This window comes from Phascolarctos cinereus, unplaced genomic scaffold (assembly GCF_003287225.1).
Source record: "Phascolarctos cinereus isolate Bilbo 61053 unplaced genomic scaffold, phaCin_HiC Scaffold_5;HRSCAF=322, whole genome shotgun sequence".
Lineage (NCBI taxonomy): Eukaryota > Metazoa > Chordata > Mammalia > Diprotodontia > Phascolarctidae > Phascolarctos > Phascolarctos cinereus.
In genome coordinates, this window is record NW_027555958.1 from 382,730,244 (window position 1) to 382,746,101 (window position 15,858).

General features: G+C 41.4%; 1 protein-coding gene across 1 annotated transcript in view; it reads right to left on the reverse strand.

Annotated features, from left to right (window-relative positions):
* The window catches only part of LOC144457705 (maestro heat-like repeat-containing protein family member 7), a 31,949-nt gene extending 16,355 nt beyond the window's left edge, over window positions 1-15,594 (reverse strand). The window contains 6 exon segments of the mRNA XM_078155777.1: window positions 949-1,100; window positions 4,323-4,472; window positions 5,559-5,659; window positions 11,984-12,119; window positions 12,634-12,738; window positions 15,577-15,594. Of these exon segments, the coding sequence (XP_078011903.1) occupies window positions 949-1,100; window positions 4,323-4,472; window positions 5,559-5,659; window positions 11,984-12,119; window positions 12,634-12,738; window positions 15,577-15,594 (662 nt within the window).
* Window positions 15,595-15,858: the final 264 nt, after the last annotated feature.

The window sequence follows — 15,858 nt, forward strand, 5'->3', positions numbered from 1 at the left end:
GGCTGAATGGAGGAAAGCTGGGGTAGGGAGAGACTTGAGGCAGATAGAACAGTAGGCCATTGCAGTAGTCCAGGCTTGAAGAGATGAGGGCTAGTCCCAGGATGGTGACAGTGTCAGATGAGAGAAGAGGAGACAGTTGGAGAAGTTGAAGACAAGTCTTGGCAACAGATGGGGAAGTAAGAGATTGAGGAGTTGAGGATGACCCCTAGGTTGAAAGCCTAGGGGACTGCGAAGATGGTGGAGATCTGGAAAGGAATAGGGTTTGGGAAGAAAGAAGATGAGTTCAGTTTTGGATCCGTTAAGTTTAAATCTACAGCACATCCAGTTCTAGATGTCTCACGGGCAGTTGGAAATGGGAGACTGGAGGTGGGCAGAGAGGTTAAGGCTCTAACTAAGACAGAGAGAAGAGGTAATGATGGGATGTGCACTGAACCCCTAACAGGAAAAGATCACATCTTTGGAACCTGGACTCCAAAGCCCCTGAACCCAGATCTCTGGCATTCGTCTAAGGCACCTGGCTTATCCCAGTCAATAACCCTTTCATTATGGCCCTGTTGTCTACAACTGGCCCACCCAGGCTACTTGTCACTCCTAGATCCCATCCAGCTCTTCCCACAGTCTTTCGTATAAAAGTACCAATTTTATCCTCATCAAATGCACAGATTCTTAAAATCTTGCCCGCTTTTATTGGCATCACAAATACTGTAGACTCACTAGAAGTCTTCACCTACCCAAACCAGTGTCATAATAAACTAGCTATCTGGACTGAAAGAAGGCTTGAGTGGTGGAATTCTTTCAAGGTAGACTCGCACCCTGTACCCTTGCATTTCAGGGTTCCCAATATCCGTAGACCACAACAGTAATAGAGGTCTGAGGGGGGGAGAGCCTAAGGCTAGGGGGATGGAGAGGGAACCCTAGGTTAGTCTGGAGTTGGTGGCATTGACTTACTGTACTTTATCTTGGATGGTGAGCAACATTAGCATGACCTCATCAGGGTACTTAAGAGCTAGTTCTTGAAGAGTCTTCTCAATGATTTGGATGGCACTAGAATCTTTTATGTAGTTCAGATTGCTGTGAATAGTCTCGATCAATTCCGGCACCTGAATGGAGGTGGGGACAGTGTTCCTCCTGGGAGCCTCCCAGCTCCTCACTATTAGATTAATGCAAGTCAATAGTAATGGGCCTCAGAGGCATAAAGAGGAATTTTTTGCCTCTGAAGCAAGAACTAGAACTAGAGCCTGGAACAAGCTGCATGAAAAGAACCCCCAGATGGGGAAGGGAAAAGGAAGGCACCACGCCAAAGGGCAAGAGTTCATAACCTTTTCTGTGTGTCTCAAACCCCTTTGACAGTCTAGTGAAGCCTGTGAACACCTTCTCAGAGCAATGTTGATAAATGTACAACATAAAATACATAAGATTACAAAGGAAATCAATTAATTATATTTAAATATAGATATCAATTGGGGCAGCTAAGTGGCAAATAGATAGAGTACCAGGCCTGGAGTCTGGAAGACTCATCTTCCTGAGTTCAAATCCGGCCTCATATACTTCCTAGCTGTATGACCCTGGGCAAGTCACTTAACCCTGTTTGTCTCAGTTTCATCATCTATAAAATGAGCTGAAAAAGGAAATGGTAAAATACTCTAGTATCCTTGCCAAGAAAACCCCAAATGGGATTATGAGGAGTCAGACACAACTGAAAATGACTGAACAACAAGATATCAAAATTGTTTTTTAAAAAACAACTTCATAGACCCCAGTTAAGAAGCCATGTTGTAGAGGAATAGAGAGACCTCAGGATACCAGAAGGCTGTAGATGTGAAAGCTGCAGCCCCCCCTCACCCTACACCCAACCAAGTATTTAGTAATCTCCTATTTTGTGCTGTGCGCTGAGGATACAAAGAATAAAACCGTTCCTACTTGAAAGGCGTTGACAGTCTAATGGGGAAGACAAGTACGTGTATACAGCTCAAGTAGGAAGTGAACAAGTACAGACTTAGGTGATGCCTGAGCTGCAGCTCAAAGGAAGATGAACATTGTGAGGTGGGTCAGGAGGGGAAAGCAGGTCAGGGGTGGGAGAATGCCAGTGCAAAGACACTCTGTCACAGCACATGGGACAAGAGTAATGCACAAGGAAGCTGGACTGGCTGAGGACAGGATGTAAAGGACATTTTATCCCAGAGGCCAAAGAAGGCCACTGGAGTAGGAAAATCACAAGGGCAGCAAAATGTAGGATGGACTGGAGTGGGCAGAAACTGGATTCAGGAAGAGCAAGTAGGAGGCTGATGCAATCCCCTAGGCCAAAGGCAGCAAACATGCAGCCCCCAGTGCACCCAAACCAGATTAAAATAGAATTGGGAAATATTTAAGAAAATAAATTTTAAAATACAATAAAATGTAGATAATGTTACATTTTTAAACGAAGTCAGTATGCAGCCAGCAGAGATCCTCATGTATGAACTGTCTTCTACCCACGCCTCCCCAGTCCCCTTTTCTATTTGAGTTTGATACCACTGATCAAGAGGCGATACCTACTACGTGCCAGGCACTGTGCTAATCAAGTGCTTCACAAATATTATCTCATTTGATCCTCACAACAACCCTGGAAGGCAGGTGCTGTTATTATCCCCATTTTACAGTTGAGGAAACTGAGGCAGAGGTTACATGACTTGCCCAGGGTCTGGGGCTGGATATGAACCCCAGTCTTCCTGACTCCAGGCTCAGCGCTCTATGCACGGTTACCTAACTGCCTCTAGAGGAGGGTTTAGGGACAGAGTCCAATCTTAGACATGCTGGGTTGAAGAAGGCTCAGGACATCCCCCAGAAAGGTCACTTTATATGGTTCACTTTATATTTATGCTGCAGATATTTATTTATGTGCTTGTTATCTCTTCTCCAGCTACATGTCAGGCTCTCAGGACTTTGTCACTATGTCACCTCAAGAGTACTTTCTCATCCTGCCTGACTTTTCAGCTCCCTTCAATGCGTTGTCCATTAGAATGTAAACTCCTTGAGGGCTGGAACTGTCTTTTTCTTTTTGCTTATATTGGTATCCCCAGTGCTTAGCACACTACCTGGTATACAGTAAGTGCTTAATAAAGGCTTGTTGACTGTTTGCCAGGCATTAGAACCTAAAACCCTTGCAAATAGGAATTGTTGTATATAAAATAGGGTCTTAATAAGTCCTTGTTGATTGAGGGTTATTTGGGAACCTCCTAAGTGACCTTAGCTATCAAGGATAATTAATTGTCTCTTTTTGTTTAGCATCTCAGAAGCCTGATTAACAGTGGTTGCAGATGAAGTGGTAAACTTTAGGGCAAATATGCTTTTGGAAAGAGATCTGGAAATGGGCTGGAAATTCCCCACCACTCCCTTCCCCCAACACACACACAGAAGGCCTCATAATATAATGTTGGAGCTGTAAGGGCCTGCAGGGATCAACTAGTCCAATTCCTTGGTTTTATGAAGGAGAAACAGAACCTTCCCCTTCTGCCTTCAGAAATTACTTGCTCACAGTCACAAAGACAACTCATTCACCTCTTACTGAAAGTAAAGCTGAGCTGAGGTGGCATCAGATGGAGTCCAACAGACTCTCGGGGCTGGAAGAGACCTTAGGAACCATATGGATCAATTCCATTTTATAGAGAAACAGAATCCCAGAGTTAGTGTTGTCAGAGCAGAGATTAGAATCCAATTCTCAGTGGAAATTTGACTTCTCCCTGGGAAAACTGAAAGAATGGGCACCATTCCTTCCTGGGGAGCCGCTAGACTTCCACTAGACCTCATTCTCACCAACCTATCACTGGCTCAGGCTTAACCCAAGTCCAGCTCATCTTCCTACCCCCAGGCTCCACATCCTCTGGGGGAACCTGCTTCCTTCCTCAGAAAAATATAATTATTTATAGGTGGGCCATTTAAACGTTCAACTCTGGAGCAACTGTCTACTCCAGAACAAAGCCTTTGGCACCTCACCTTAATTAGAATTATTTCAATTATACCACAGCCACTCTCTCACCCAACCCCACAAGCCCACTGTGACTTGTTCAATTTCCATACTGGCTGTCTTTAGACAACCTGATGATCTCCTGCTTGGGGGGTGGGAGGTGGGGGTGAGAGGCTACCATATTGCTTCCAGACTTCACGTGGACACCTGATCAACATTAGCCTTACTGTAGCTTAGAACTCTTAAGTTCGAGTGATGCACCAGCCTCAGCCTTCCTGATTAATGCATCAAAAAATTTTTTAAACCAAATTCACTGATCCTAAGGTTAAGAAACTGCCTTAGGGAGACCCTAAGCCAAAATATCTCTTAGTTTCCCTACCTTGCTGAGTTCAGGAAGAGGCTCATCTATGATCATCTCCAACATCTGAACAGCTGCCCACGTGTTATACCTGCTACCAGCAGTCATGGCATTCACACACAATGTAAAAATAGTTGTCCTCTCATCAGGGTTCAGAAATATCTTGAAGAACTAAAGGAAGAACAACACCAGGTAGTCCCTTCAATAAGGGCCCTTCCTCCCCCAACTCCTCCCAGATGGGAACAAAGGCCCAGATGGAAGCAACTACTGACTTATCTTTATGTAGCTTGTTCAGAAGAGAGATTCAGGCAGCCACAAATGCAAGGCCCAAATTTAAAGTATAATGGACTCTCTATTCTCTAGGTTAAAGGGATAGATTATTCAAAATAGAAAATGATCCAAAAGGGATTTCTACTTCAGCTTCAGTATGCATTTTCAGTTTAGGGACCATTTGAATACAACGTTTGGAAGAATTGTTACCATTGCAGTAAAAAGAAGCCACAAAAGAAAGGGGGAAGTTACTGGGTTCCCTCTTTTCTCCATTCATCTCCAGTTACCATTCTTTACAAAACGGCAGACTGATCAACAGCCTCACCTTTATTTATAATCAGCAGGGCACCGGCCTGGGGAAAATAGTAGTCTCTAAAGGGTTGGGCTAGAAGGTCTAGTTACTTCTCTTGAAGGGGAACCAATTAGATGTTTTAGCTACAAAGGGGAAGAACTTCTACCATCTCTTAGCTCCTACAGTTCTGCAGGCCACCATGCAAGTGAGTCAGACGAGGTGATGAGGAGGTAAATCAAAGCTATCAAAAATAACTCTCCTGTTACCTAACCCTATCCTGTTGCTAAAATATTAGATGGTCCTTAATGGGAGAAATCAAGTCCTGTCTATCTCTGTAATCCTGATAGAATCTAGTACCGTGCCTTGAATATGTATAGTAGGAGTTTAAAGAAAAATTATTTATTGCATGCATGAATGAGATGAAACATATGCTATGACTGAAATAACAAAGAATAATGTCTATGGACAGAGATGAAAGAGTTAATTATTATATCTCCAATTAAAGAATTTGCCCCATGGCTAAAACTCCAATCCAGGAACAACTTCAGGAGTGAGCCTCCCAGCTGATCATGAGACTTTAGGCTTTATGGATGGGACCTGAGATCAAGATATGCCCCAAAACCTACTCTAACCTCTCCCCCAACCCCCACTAAATAGCATCCCAGTCCAGGTTATGTGGGGAGAGTCAGGGTTACCATAACAATGTACTGCAGGCTGGTGGTCCAATCTGCTTGGAAATTCTTCTGCAAGTTTTTTAGGAGTCTGCGCCTTTCTTCCTCATTCTTCAGAACTGATTCTAGGATCCACAAAGTCACCATTAAGAAGCATAGCCTTCCTCCATTGGAGGGAGAGAGAAAAGCAAGCCTCTTTTCCCACCTCCTTCCCTATTCCCACTTCTTTCCCAACCTCAGAGACAGACATCAAGGTTGGACAACTTCTGCCCAACAGGGTGGGCAAATTCCCATGCAACCAGGCCTCTAGGAAAAGAATACAAGAAACAATGTGGCACATCTCTGCCTTCTTACCTCTCTAGGCTTAATTTCTTCATCTGTAAAACGACAGTGAGGCAGAGAAGGCAATACACACATATATATGTGATATACTTTCAAGTTTAATCTGCATTATTTAATTTTTTCCATTACTTTCTTAAGTCCAGATAATCAATTAAAAAAATAAACCAGGCTCTGCTTTGTAGCTTGCTATCCAAGGTATAAATGTTCACACCGAAAATTTAACAATGGCCTCATGAGCTGGTTTGAGGCAACTCTGACACACCACAGCTTCCAGGTCTAAATCAGTGATCTGACAGTTCTATAAACTGATTAGTATTGCCAGGGGTCAGTTTCTTAGAAGCTGCTACTCATCCAACACTTGAATGTGTAACCCAAGTGCCTTTGGGACAGGGGGCAAAGGCTCCTTAGGAATGGAACTTTTTGGATTATGATTGCAAGAATAAACAACTAGACTCTTGTGGGAGGCTACTGAGGTAAAATCCCTGTGTGGCAGAGCAGAGAGGAAAATACAGGGACAGCATGCTGGTACGCTGAGGCTTATGGTTGGGGAGAAAGAGAGTCTCTGGCCAAGCACTTTTCATGGAGTCTGAGACTGAGGTAAAGATGCAATAAGATTTAGACTGTAAGATAGGGACAGTCTTTTGTCTCTTTTTGCATCCCCAGCACTCTGTACAGTGCCTGGCACATAGTAGGCACTTAATAAAAGGCCTTTATTGATTAATTGATTGAGAACTCTCCCCACTTGCTAGTTAAACCCAGTGAGCCATAGTATGGCTAGAACAGACTAGATCTGAGATCAACAAAGAAACAGTAAAGGTTTAATTATCTTTCCCCCCTCTGCCTGTAACCAACAGGTATTTCCCTCATGATTTATCTATTTCTTTGAGCTACTGGTAATTTCTGTGTTTTGTAGTAACTGGAAAGCTATTGTACCCTTGCTATAAAATCATGACCAACCATAACTGCTATGTGTATCACATCTTAATTTGTGGACAGAAGCCTAGCAGTGGAACAGATGCAGGGGTGGGGGATGGCTGGCATTGGTGCAGAGAAAAACACAAAGATCTGACCCTTCTGCCTAAAACAGCTAGGATTTTCAATCCTAGTTTAGAGCTCTGAGCTATGGTAGTGAAATCTGTTGTTTTTATAATCAATAATTTTATATAAACTTCCCCCAAAACATAATTTAAACCAGATTCAAAACTTGTCTTCTTCCCTTCCAGTCATCTTCCTTCCATGATCGTGCCACACACTACCTGGTCCCCAGCTCCATATGGTAGGGTTCTGAGGCCATGATCGGAAAGAGTTCACTATATTTAGTTGGCCCCAGGCCTACCACTCTGCCTTCTAGTCACAATCACGTGCCTATACCGCCCCAAGACTTCCACCTATTCCTCTGAGAACAGGAAATGGATACCATCATTCCAGGGAAGGTTTAGCCATCCATTGTCCTATGACTCCACCATCCTAGAGACTCAAACACTCCACCTCAGCCATCACTCCATCTATTGTCTTCCCCTATTAGAATGGAAGCTTCTTGGAAGGCAGGAATTATCTTGTCTTTTGCATCTATATCATCAGTGTTTTACATAGTTGCTGGCACATAGCAAGTTAATTTTTTTTCATTCATTCCTTTACTATTTCATTTATTCATTCATTTTACAGACGAGGAAGCTGTTAAGTCAGAGAAGTCACAAATGAGCAGGAGACAGAGCCTGAGTGAATTTTTGAGTCTTCTGACCCCAAGACTGATGCCCTTTCTGCTATAACATACTGCCTAGCATAAATACTGCACCTTGTAACTATTTTGCTTTTCAGTTTTCAGATTAATATTTGTGTTAATTTGGTGTTTTTGCCTTTTCCTAGGCCGTCCCTGATGTCTGGAATGAACTCCCTCCTTATCTCTCTCTCTGTCTCCTTCCCTGTATCCTAGGCCTCTTCCCAACTTTCAGTTTCCTTATCTGTAAATCAAGGCTGAACCAGAGGCTGAACTGGCTCCAACACACCCCTGGATCCTGGGCAAGTCACTTAATTTCTGTCTGCCTCAGTTTCCTAATCTGTAAAAAAGGTATAGCACCTACCTCCTAGGGTTGTCACAAAGATAAAAGAAATATTTGTAAAGTGCTTTCTAAACGTTAAATCACCATATAAATGTTATTATTATTATATCTGCCCCAGTCTTGACCTTCAGACTCACATAATAATAAATATCTAGCATTTATACAGTATTTTAAAGTTTACAAAGCATTTTGCAAATATCTCATTTTATCTTCTTGACAGCCCTGGGAGGTGAGTGCTATTATTATAATACCCATTTTACAGATGATAAAACTGGGGCAGACTGAGGTTAAATAGCTTGCCCAAAGTCACACAGTTAGCAAGTTTCTGAGGATGTATTCGAACTCTGGCTTAACTTTCTGGACTTCAGGTGTCTCTACCCAAGGTACCACCTGGGTAGCTGCCTCACATACCTTCTCACTTTCAGAACCCCATCTCCAGCTGCTTATAGGAAATCTCTACCTGGGTATCCCTACTAATTTGTGGACAGAAGCCTAGCAGTGGAACAGATGCAGGGGTGGGGAATGGCTGGCATTGGTCTAACACTGACTTGAGCTTTTCCCTTCATCTTTCTCTTTCAAGATTCCCTGTTTCTGCCTACAACACCATTATTCATCCAGCCTCCCTCCCAGATTCAAAATCACAGTTTCAACTCTTTTCCTCTTTTCTCTCTCATATCGTCACTGAGTCCTCTTGATCTTACACCTCTACTATTTCTCTCACACCTCCTCTCTATTTTAAATGCTCCAATCCTAACACAGATTCATTTTTACCATCTCTCTCTTCTTTATTTAATTTCTACCCCCATTTTAAAGACCAACTCAAAATGTCTCTACCTCCTGTTTCACCATAGGCTACAAGCTTCCTACATTTTCTTCTGTTCTCCTATGTACTGATTCTGTTATTTTGTATTTCAGTTATCTGTGTATATGTACCATATTTCCCCACTAGATCTTAAGCTCCATGGGCAGAGATTTGGTCTCAGCTAAGCTTAGTGTACCCAGCACAGTTCTCTGTATACATTAGATATATACAGTAGTAATTTTTTTTTTAATGGAGGAAGTGAAAGGCTCTTTGATAGACCTTTTATGTAAGGCCCAAAAAAAAGTAGTATTGTAGCCATAGAATCTTCCCACTTTAGTTTAAGTGTGGCTTAAGGACCCTCTGCAGAAATGAGTAAAAAAGAGACTTTCTGAGCATTTCTCCACTGAACACAAATTCAAGGCTGTTAAATATACAGCTGTGAATCCTGGCTTTGATGCCTGCTAGTTGTGTTACCCCCCAGAGAGTCACTGAACCATTCTGAAACTGTTTCTCATCTATAAAGTGGAGACAATACTCGCACTGCCTACCTCATAGGATTGGTATAATCAAAGTATTTTGTCAGCCTTAAAATGCTATGGAAATGTGAGTTATGAAATTATTAGGCTGTAATAGCTGTAAAGAAGGGGAGAGGAGAAAGAGAGACGAAGACAGAAAGGAGATAGAGGAAAGAGAAGAGGAGAGAAGTGCAGGGCAGGGCAAGGGCAAGGGGAAAGGGAAGGGGAAGGGGAAGAAGGGGAAGGGGAAGAAGAGGAAGAGGAAGAAGGGGAAGGGGAAGAAAGGGAAGGGGAAGGGGAAAGGAAGGGAGGGGAGGGGATGGAGAAAGGAGAGAGAAGAAAAAGGAGGAGAAGGAGGAGAAGGAGGAGGAGGAGAGAGAGAGAGAGAGAAAGAGAGGAGGAGAAAGAGGAAAGGAGAGAAGAGGAGAGAGAAGGAGGAAGAGAGAGAAAGGAAGAGGAGAAGGAGAAAGGAAAAGAGAGGAGAGGAGAGAGAAGAAAAAAGAAGAGGAGGAGAGAGAGAGGAGGAGGAGGAGGAGGAGAAAGAGGAAAGAGAGAGAGAGAGAGACAGCTCTGCTGTGATACTGGGGGAAGTGACACAGAGGTCAACAGCCTAAAAGCTTCTTAGAATTTTTTTAGTACAATTTTTAATTAGTACAATAATGGTTATTTTCATAAAACAGAGGGGCCATGAGACTGAGTTTAAAACAATTTACACAGTGCCTCTCACTTTTCTGTTTGAGGAAATAGAGCTCTGGGCACATTAACCTTCAACCAAGAGGTATGACAAGACTTGTGAAATAAAATTGGTTTCTGATTGTAAATTAGATGAAAGTTAAATTGAGAGACTTAGGGGAGAGAGTAGAAGACCAAGCATCCAAAAAATTTAGAAGAGAATCATTTAATAGAAAGAATTCTAAGAAGTAATAAAAGGTCAGACTTGATCTCAGCTGAGGCCACTGCACCTTTTGGCTCAGCCTGACTAAAAATAAGTGTGCTTCATTACCATTAACTGAAAAACTTTGCTGAGAAGGTTGAGTGAAAAAAAAAAACTGCAGAAAACTTCATAAGGGGATTTGTTCTGTGACGTTTGGATTCAGTTAAAGAGCCACACTTGAGGACCTAGAGGGCCACAGGTAGCCTCGAGGCCGGAGGTTCCCCACCCCTGAACTACACCATTTCTCAATGGACAGCAGAGTTGACTAAAAGAGCTATAACCACAGCAGCTACAGTAAGTCCATGCTTTAGCAGTGTATCGGTGACCTTCAAAATATAGCCAGGGTTGACTACCAATTAGAATGAGGAGCAATGGGGAGCTTGTTCAACAAAAAAGAGAAGGAACACCAGTAGAAGATGCCGACAGCTTTGCAGTAGAAGAGTCATAATTTTTCTTTGCATTTTCTGGTAACATATGTTCCCTGTATGTATATTCCCTCCTAGGTAGATGTCCATGTGCTTCCCATGTGGGGATAATATGGCTCCTCTCTTCCCACTGAGTGTCTCTATATTTGATGGAGAGTGAACTTAAGGTTTACGGAAAGATGAAAATGCTCTGTGGTTATGTAATTTCCATTTCTACTTAGTTAATATAACTTCGTTATGAACTAAATGTGTCATCAGTAGGGACTTAGGAGAGTAGGTTTGGAAAACATTGTGAATCAAAAGTAGAACCTCGAATATTGAGGGGGACCACAAGATATAGAATATTAATATGATAATAATAATAACAATAATAATAACAATATCAAAATACTTTAGCCCACGAGGCAAGGAACCTGAGTTCTAGTCCTGGCTCTGCCCCTAACTAGCTAGCCGTTTGATGTTGGACAAGTCATTTAAATTGATCTGTAAAATGTGGGGGAGGAGATCAGTGATGTCTCAAATAGCTTTCAGTTTACCATGTTTTTAATCTATAAGGTACTCTTTGGGAACATGACTCAGGAATATTGCTTTGTATGGTGAGATCCTTAGTAAGGTGACTATGACCATAGTTAGGTAGTTACCTTGGTATGTGACACTATGAAGCACATTCTTAAAACTTCCTTTTCAGTTCAACTGAAAATATTAAGGAATAATGTTTTATCCAGTCTAAAGTCCTTTCCAGACTTTTCCCTTTAGGAAAATGTGTACAGGGTTAAGAACAAAAGGCCCTAGAAAGTGGATTAAGGGTAAAGTAACTAAACTTAGGAGAAATATCACATGTCCAGTTTTTGTTTTTTCCCTCCCAATGAAAGGATGAGGGTATTGACCCATTGACCCATGTAAAGGCAGTCTCTCTTTTCCCATTTCCTGAAAGGATTAAGGTATTGATCAGAGGCTGTCCTCTTGATTACTTCAAATTACCTGTGACCAGCAAAGGACAAGCCTTTGAGGGCAGTGGTCAAATAGGAATGAGTGGTTTTTAGGAGGATGGTTTTCCAGGGCTATTCCCAAAAGATTAAATGACTGTTTTCCACTAGATGAAGTAGAATGTCAACTCAAAACCGTATTTTATAATTTTATGACATTTTCCTTATTCAAAATTCCTATAAATGGTTACCTTAAGTTATCTCGGGGAGAGAGGCATCTGAGGACATGGGAGAGGGGTAAGATTGTGTCATATGAAACATTTCTCTCTTTCTAAAACAGAAGTACTTGGATTTTGAATAATATTAAATCAATAAAAGTTGTTTCTGGCAGAATTATTCCTAAAACACAGAGTATAATATTAACGTTTTTTTCTTCAACACTTACGCCTCTGGTTCACAAAGAATTTGAAGCAGTAATGGAGTGCTACTGAGGCCCATGAGCTGACTTCATAGTTACTGTCCATACAGACGAGGCCCAAGATGCCCATCAAGTTCCCACCAATCTTGAAATTTTCCAGGTGCTTTGTAAAAGATTTGGAATCATTTACCTCTCCAAACCCTAAACTCAGCTCTTCTCCACCCATGACAATTTTACTTCTTTTTTCCTCCTCTCTCAAGAGTTAAAACTCCAAGGCCTTTGGTCACCATGGACCAAGTTTTTCTCAAAAACCCCAGTTCACCCCACCTTTATAGAAGCAAGGGAATTCTCTCCAACTTCTCAATGGAAAAATTAGGATATAGAAAAGGCTGAAATGGAGGTTCTTTGAGCCAGTGGCAGAACTTTGAAACATTGGGCAAATCCTCCCCCTAGCCCCAATCATAGATGTGTCCAGAAGATCAGACCCCCACCACAGAGGACAGCAAAGAAAGGAGCAATGCAAGGAATTGGTAAGATTTATGGACACCCATCCTCTTGCTCCTCTATCTATCCCCTAAGAAACTCAAGTGGAGCATATGGCTGAGGGTCCATCCCAGTGCCATGTGCAGAGCATGGAAGAAGATAATGCCATGAACCAGAACCCCTGGGACACTCACTCTTAATACAGGAAAGCTGCTAATGAATCTCAATTGTTGGGAAAGAGTTCTCAAAGCCCGGACTTTCTCAAAGATCTTATTGGACAAGATCCAGGGTGTGAGGATCTAGGAAGAGAATTGAGGATACATGGGAATCACCATCTGCTTGAAGACACAACAGTCCTTCCCTAGAGGCCAAATGAGTGAGGATTGTCTCTAGCTTACTAGGCATGGGGTTCAAAGGAAGGATTTTTTAAAAACATTTTTCATCTATCACTTTCTTAATCACCCACTACCATTCTACTCTCTAAGAGAGAATTACCCCAAAGAATGTTTGGGCATTTGCCCAACAGCCTGTGGAATAGCCCATATTTTTCTTAAAATCATGGTATCTTCCAAGGATAGAGCTGAGCAGAGTAGAGGGCCTGAACCATGAGCTCCTTAACCTTCCAGTATTACAGTAATCAGCCATTCCACTTAGCTAATGTCAATGTCCCAAACCCTATCTCCTCAAAGGCTCCACCTGCTGGATTTGTCAAGTTGTCTAGGCAGTTTTCAATACCCCTCCCCCCAACATACCCATTCCAGTCACGGTTTCTATAATTTTCCCTTTTTCCCTGGGCTAAAAACCCTATAGAGGCAGTGTGGTGTAATCTTGCCTTAGGAATAATGCTGTACTTGGAATCACAGTACATGAGTTCTAATCCTGGCTCTGCCATTTACTACCTATGTGACATTGGGCAAGTCATTCGCCTCAGCTGAAAAATGAAGAGTTAGACTTGATGACGCCAAATTTTAGATTTAAAGCTCTATGTCTCTAAATTATATGGTGGACTCTATGAACAAGCTCACAAAAACCAAAGACCCTCAAGCTACTCTAATCTAGGCTGGAGAAGTCTCTTCAAGAACAACATTTATTTTGATGTATAAGCACTATGTAAGAAGAATGTCTCTTTTCAAAGGAGTTAAAAATGCTGTATGAATATATGGTATTATTACTCCAGTACTTCAGGGAATTCACTCTCCCATACATCTTTTCAGTGGGACTCATCCATGCCTTCTCATCAGTGCTATTCTCGTCCCTGTCCTCACATAAATTCTCTATGGGTGATATATCTGTAATCCATGACTCACAGCCCATCACATGGGATTCTCCTTTTGGGAAAGAGCAATTACTTGGTGCTCCATTCTTATATGGCAAGATGGAGCATCGTATGCTCCAATGGTAAGATCTTAGAAAGAAGGGAGACCCATAGACTTTTTCCTCTTCAGGTATGTGAAGAGTGACTGTGACTATGTGTCTTCTCTCTTTAACCTAGAAGCCAGAAGACCAGAATCTCTCCAACTCCACTCCTCAGCACAAAACACTAAGTAATCTATCTCCATCAATAAGGAGGGTCCCATGAAAATGGGTTTCAAGTCATGGGTTATATATCAAATCACTGGACTCTTAGGTCTTTTGACATTAGGTAGGTACCAGTGTATCACTAAAACTAACCATCTGTTATCCCTCACTTTCATCATACATGACTAACCCACTGGTCTGATCATATATGTCCCCGGATGATATTCCAAATACTACTTCTTTAATGCATGTCACTATTGGTAATATGCTGAAGTGTACTTGTGGTAGATACTCCATGATTTTCAGTCTTATGACATCACCAGAAAAACATTAGTGTTAAAAAAAAAAGGGGGGGGTTGTATTAAGACACAGCTTGGGATTGTTGAAAATGCTAAGAAATTTCCCAAATGCAATCTAGTTCACTCTCTTCCTCCAATTCAATTCTGGGCTTAGTTCAGTATCCATTTGTAGTTACTGTCCTAGAGATAGATAGATAGATAGATAGATAGATAGATAGATAGATAGATAGATAGATGGATAGATACATACATACATACATACATACATACATACATACATACATACATACATAGATATATAGACAGATAGATACATAGATAGATAGATAGATACATAGATACATAGATAGACACATAGATACATAGATAGAAACATAGATACATAGGTAGACACATAGATACATAGATACATAGATACTCATAGATGAATACAAAAGACTGCCATCTAGTTACGTGTCATAGTTTGGGCATTGGGCATTCTTCTTCCATTTAAGAAATTAGAGGCCACTTGTCATGCATTCTCTCTTCTCCTCTATTTACATCGCAAAATCTGTTTTTATCATCACCCTGTGGCCTTTCGCCTCAACAAAGTCCTCACATCCACTTTTTTAATTATTTTTAAATGTAATTTTATTTCTTTTACTTAACAAAAAAATTATTTTCTCTTTCTCACTTCCGCCACCTCAATTTCAAAAAATAAATGGAAAAAACCCTTGTAACAAACGCAATCAAGAAAAACAAAATCAACATTAGATATGTCCAAAAATATATGTCTCATTCTGCATGTGTAGTCCTTCAAGACTCTGTCAGTACACAGATAGAATGCTTCATCATCAGTCCTCTGGAACCACTATTGGTCAATATTCAACTCCTCTACTTGCAGCCTTTATCCCATCTCCTCTGGCAGCTTACTCCCTAAATCATTCCCTCTCTTTATGTCTAGAATCTCCAATTTATCCTTATCAATTAATTCACTCCCTGATGCCTAAAAACATGACCAAGTGTCCCTCATCCTCAAAAAACTCTCACTTAGCCCTATCATCCCTCAATGATTCATAGATCCTACTGGTGTTCATCTGTTCCAGCCATAATCTAGGCAGTTAATTTTCTTTCTATGAGGAATTCTTTCCTTTCCAGAACTCTCTTTACTACTGGTTTCTTTCCCTCCTGTGATCCTTCTTTCCAGTGTCTGTTATGTTGTTGTGGTGGTGGTGGGTTTGTATGACCGCACAGATATCTTGCAGGTAGAAGGTCTCAAAATTCTTGCAGTCTGCTAGGTTCTCAACTTCAGAGTGATACTTCTTAAGACTTTATCATCACCTTCTCAATCTCTGTCATCCGATGTATCCAGTCAGTTTTGAAGTCTCATCTATTCTATGTCCACAAGATTTCTCATGATCCATCCAGGAGTATGCTGGAGCCAGCTCTGACTTTTGATAGCCAATTGTTAAAATTTCGGCATGTGATTTCTCAGAAATCAGTAATGACTACAAATCAGGGCTTGATTTATTGTTTTGTTGATTGCCTAGATTTAAACAAGTGCTAATGGTATATAATCAATTTATAAATGTGTATATATCTTTTTTTTTTGAGAGCCTGGCA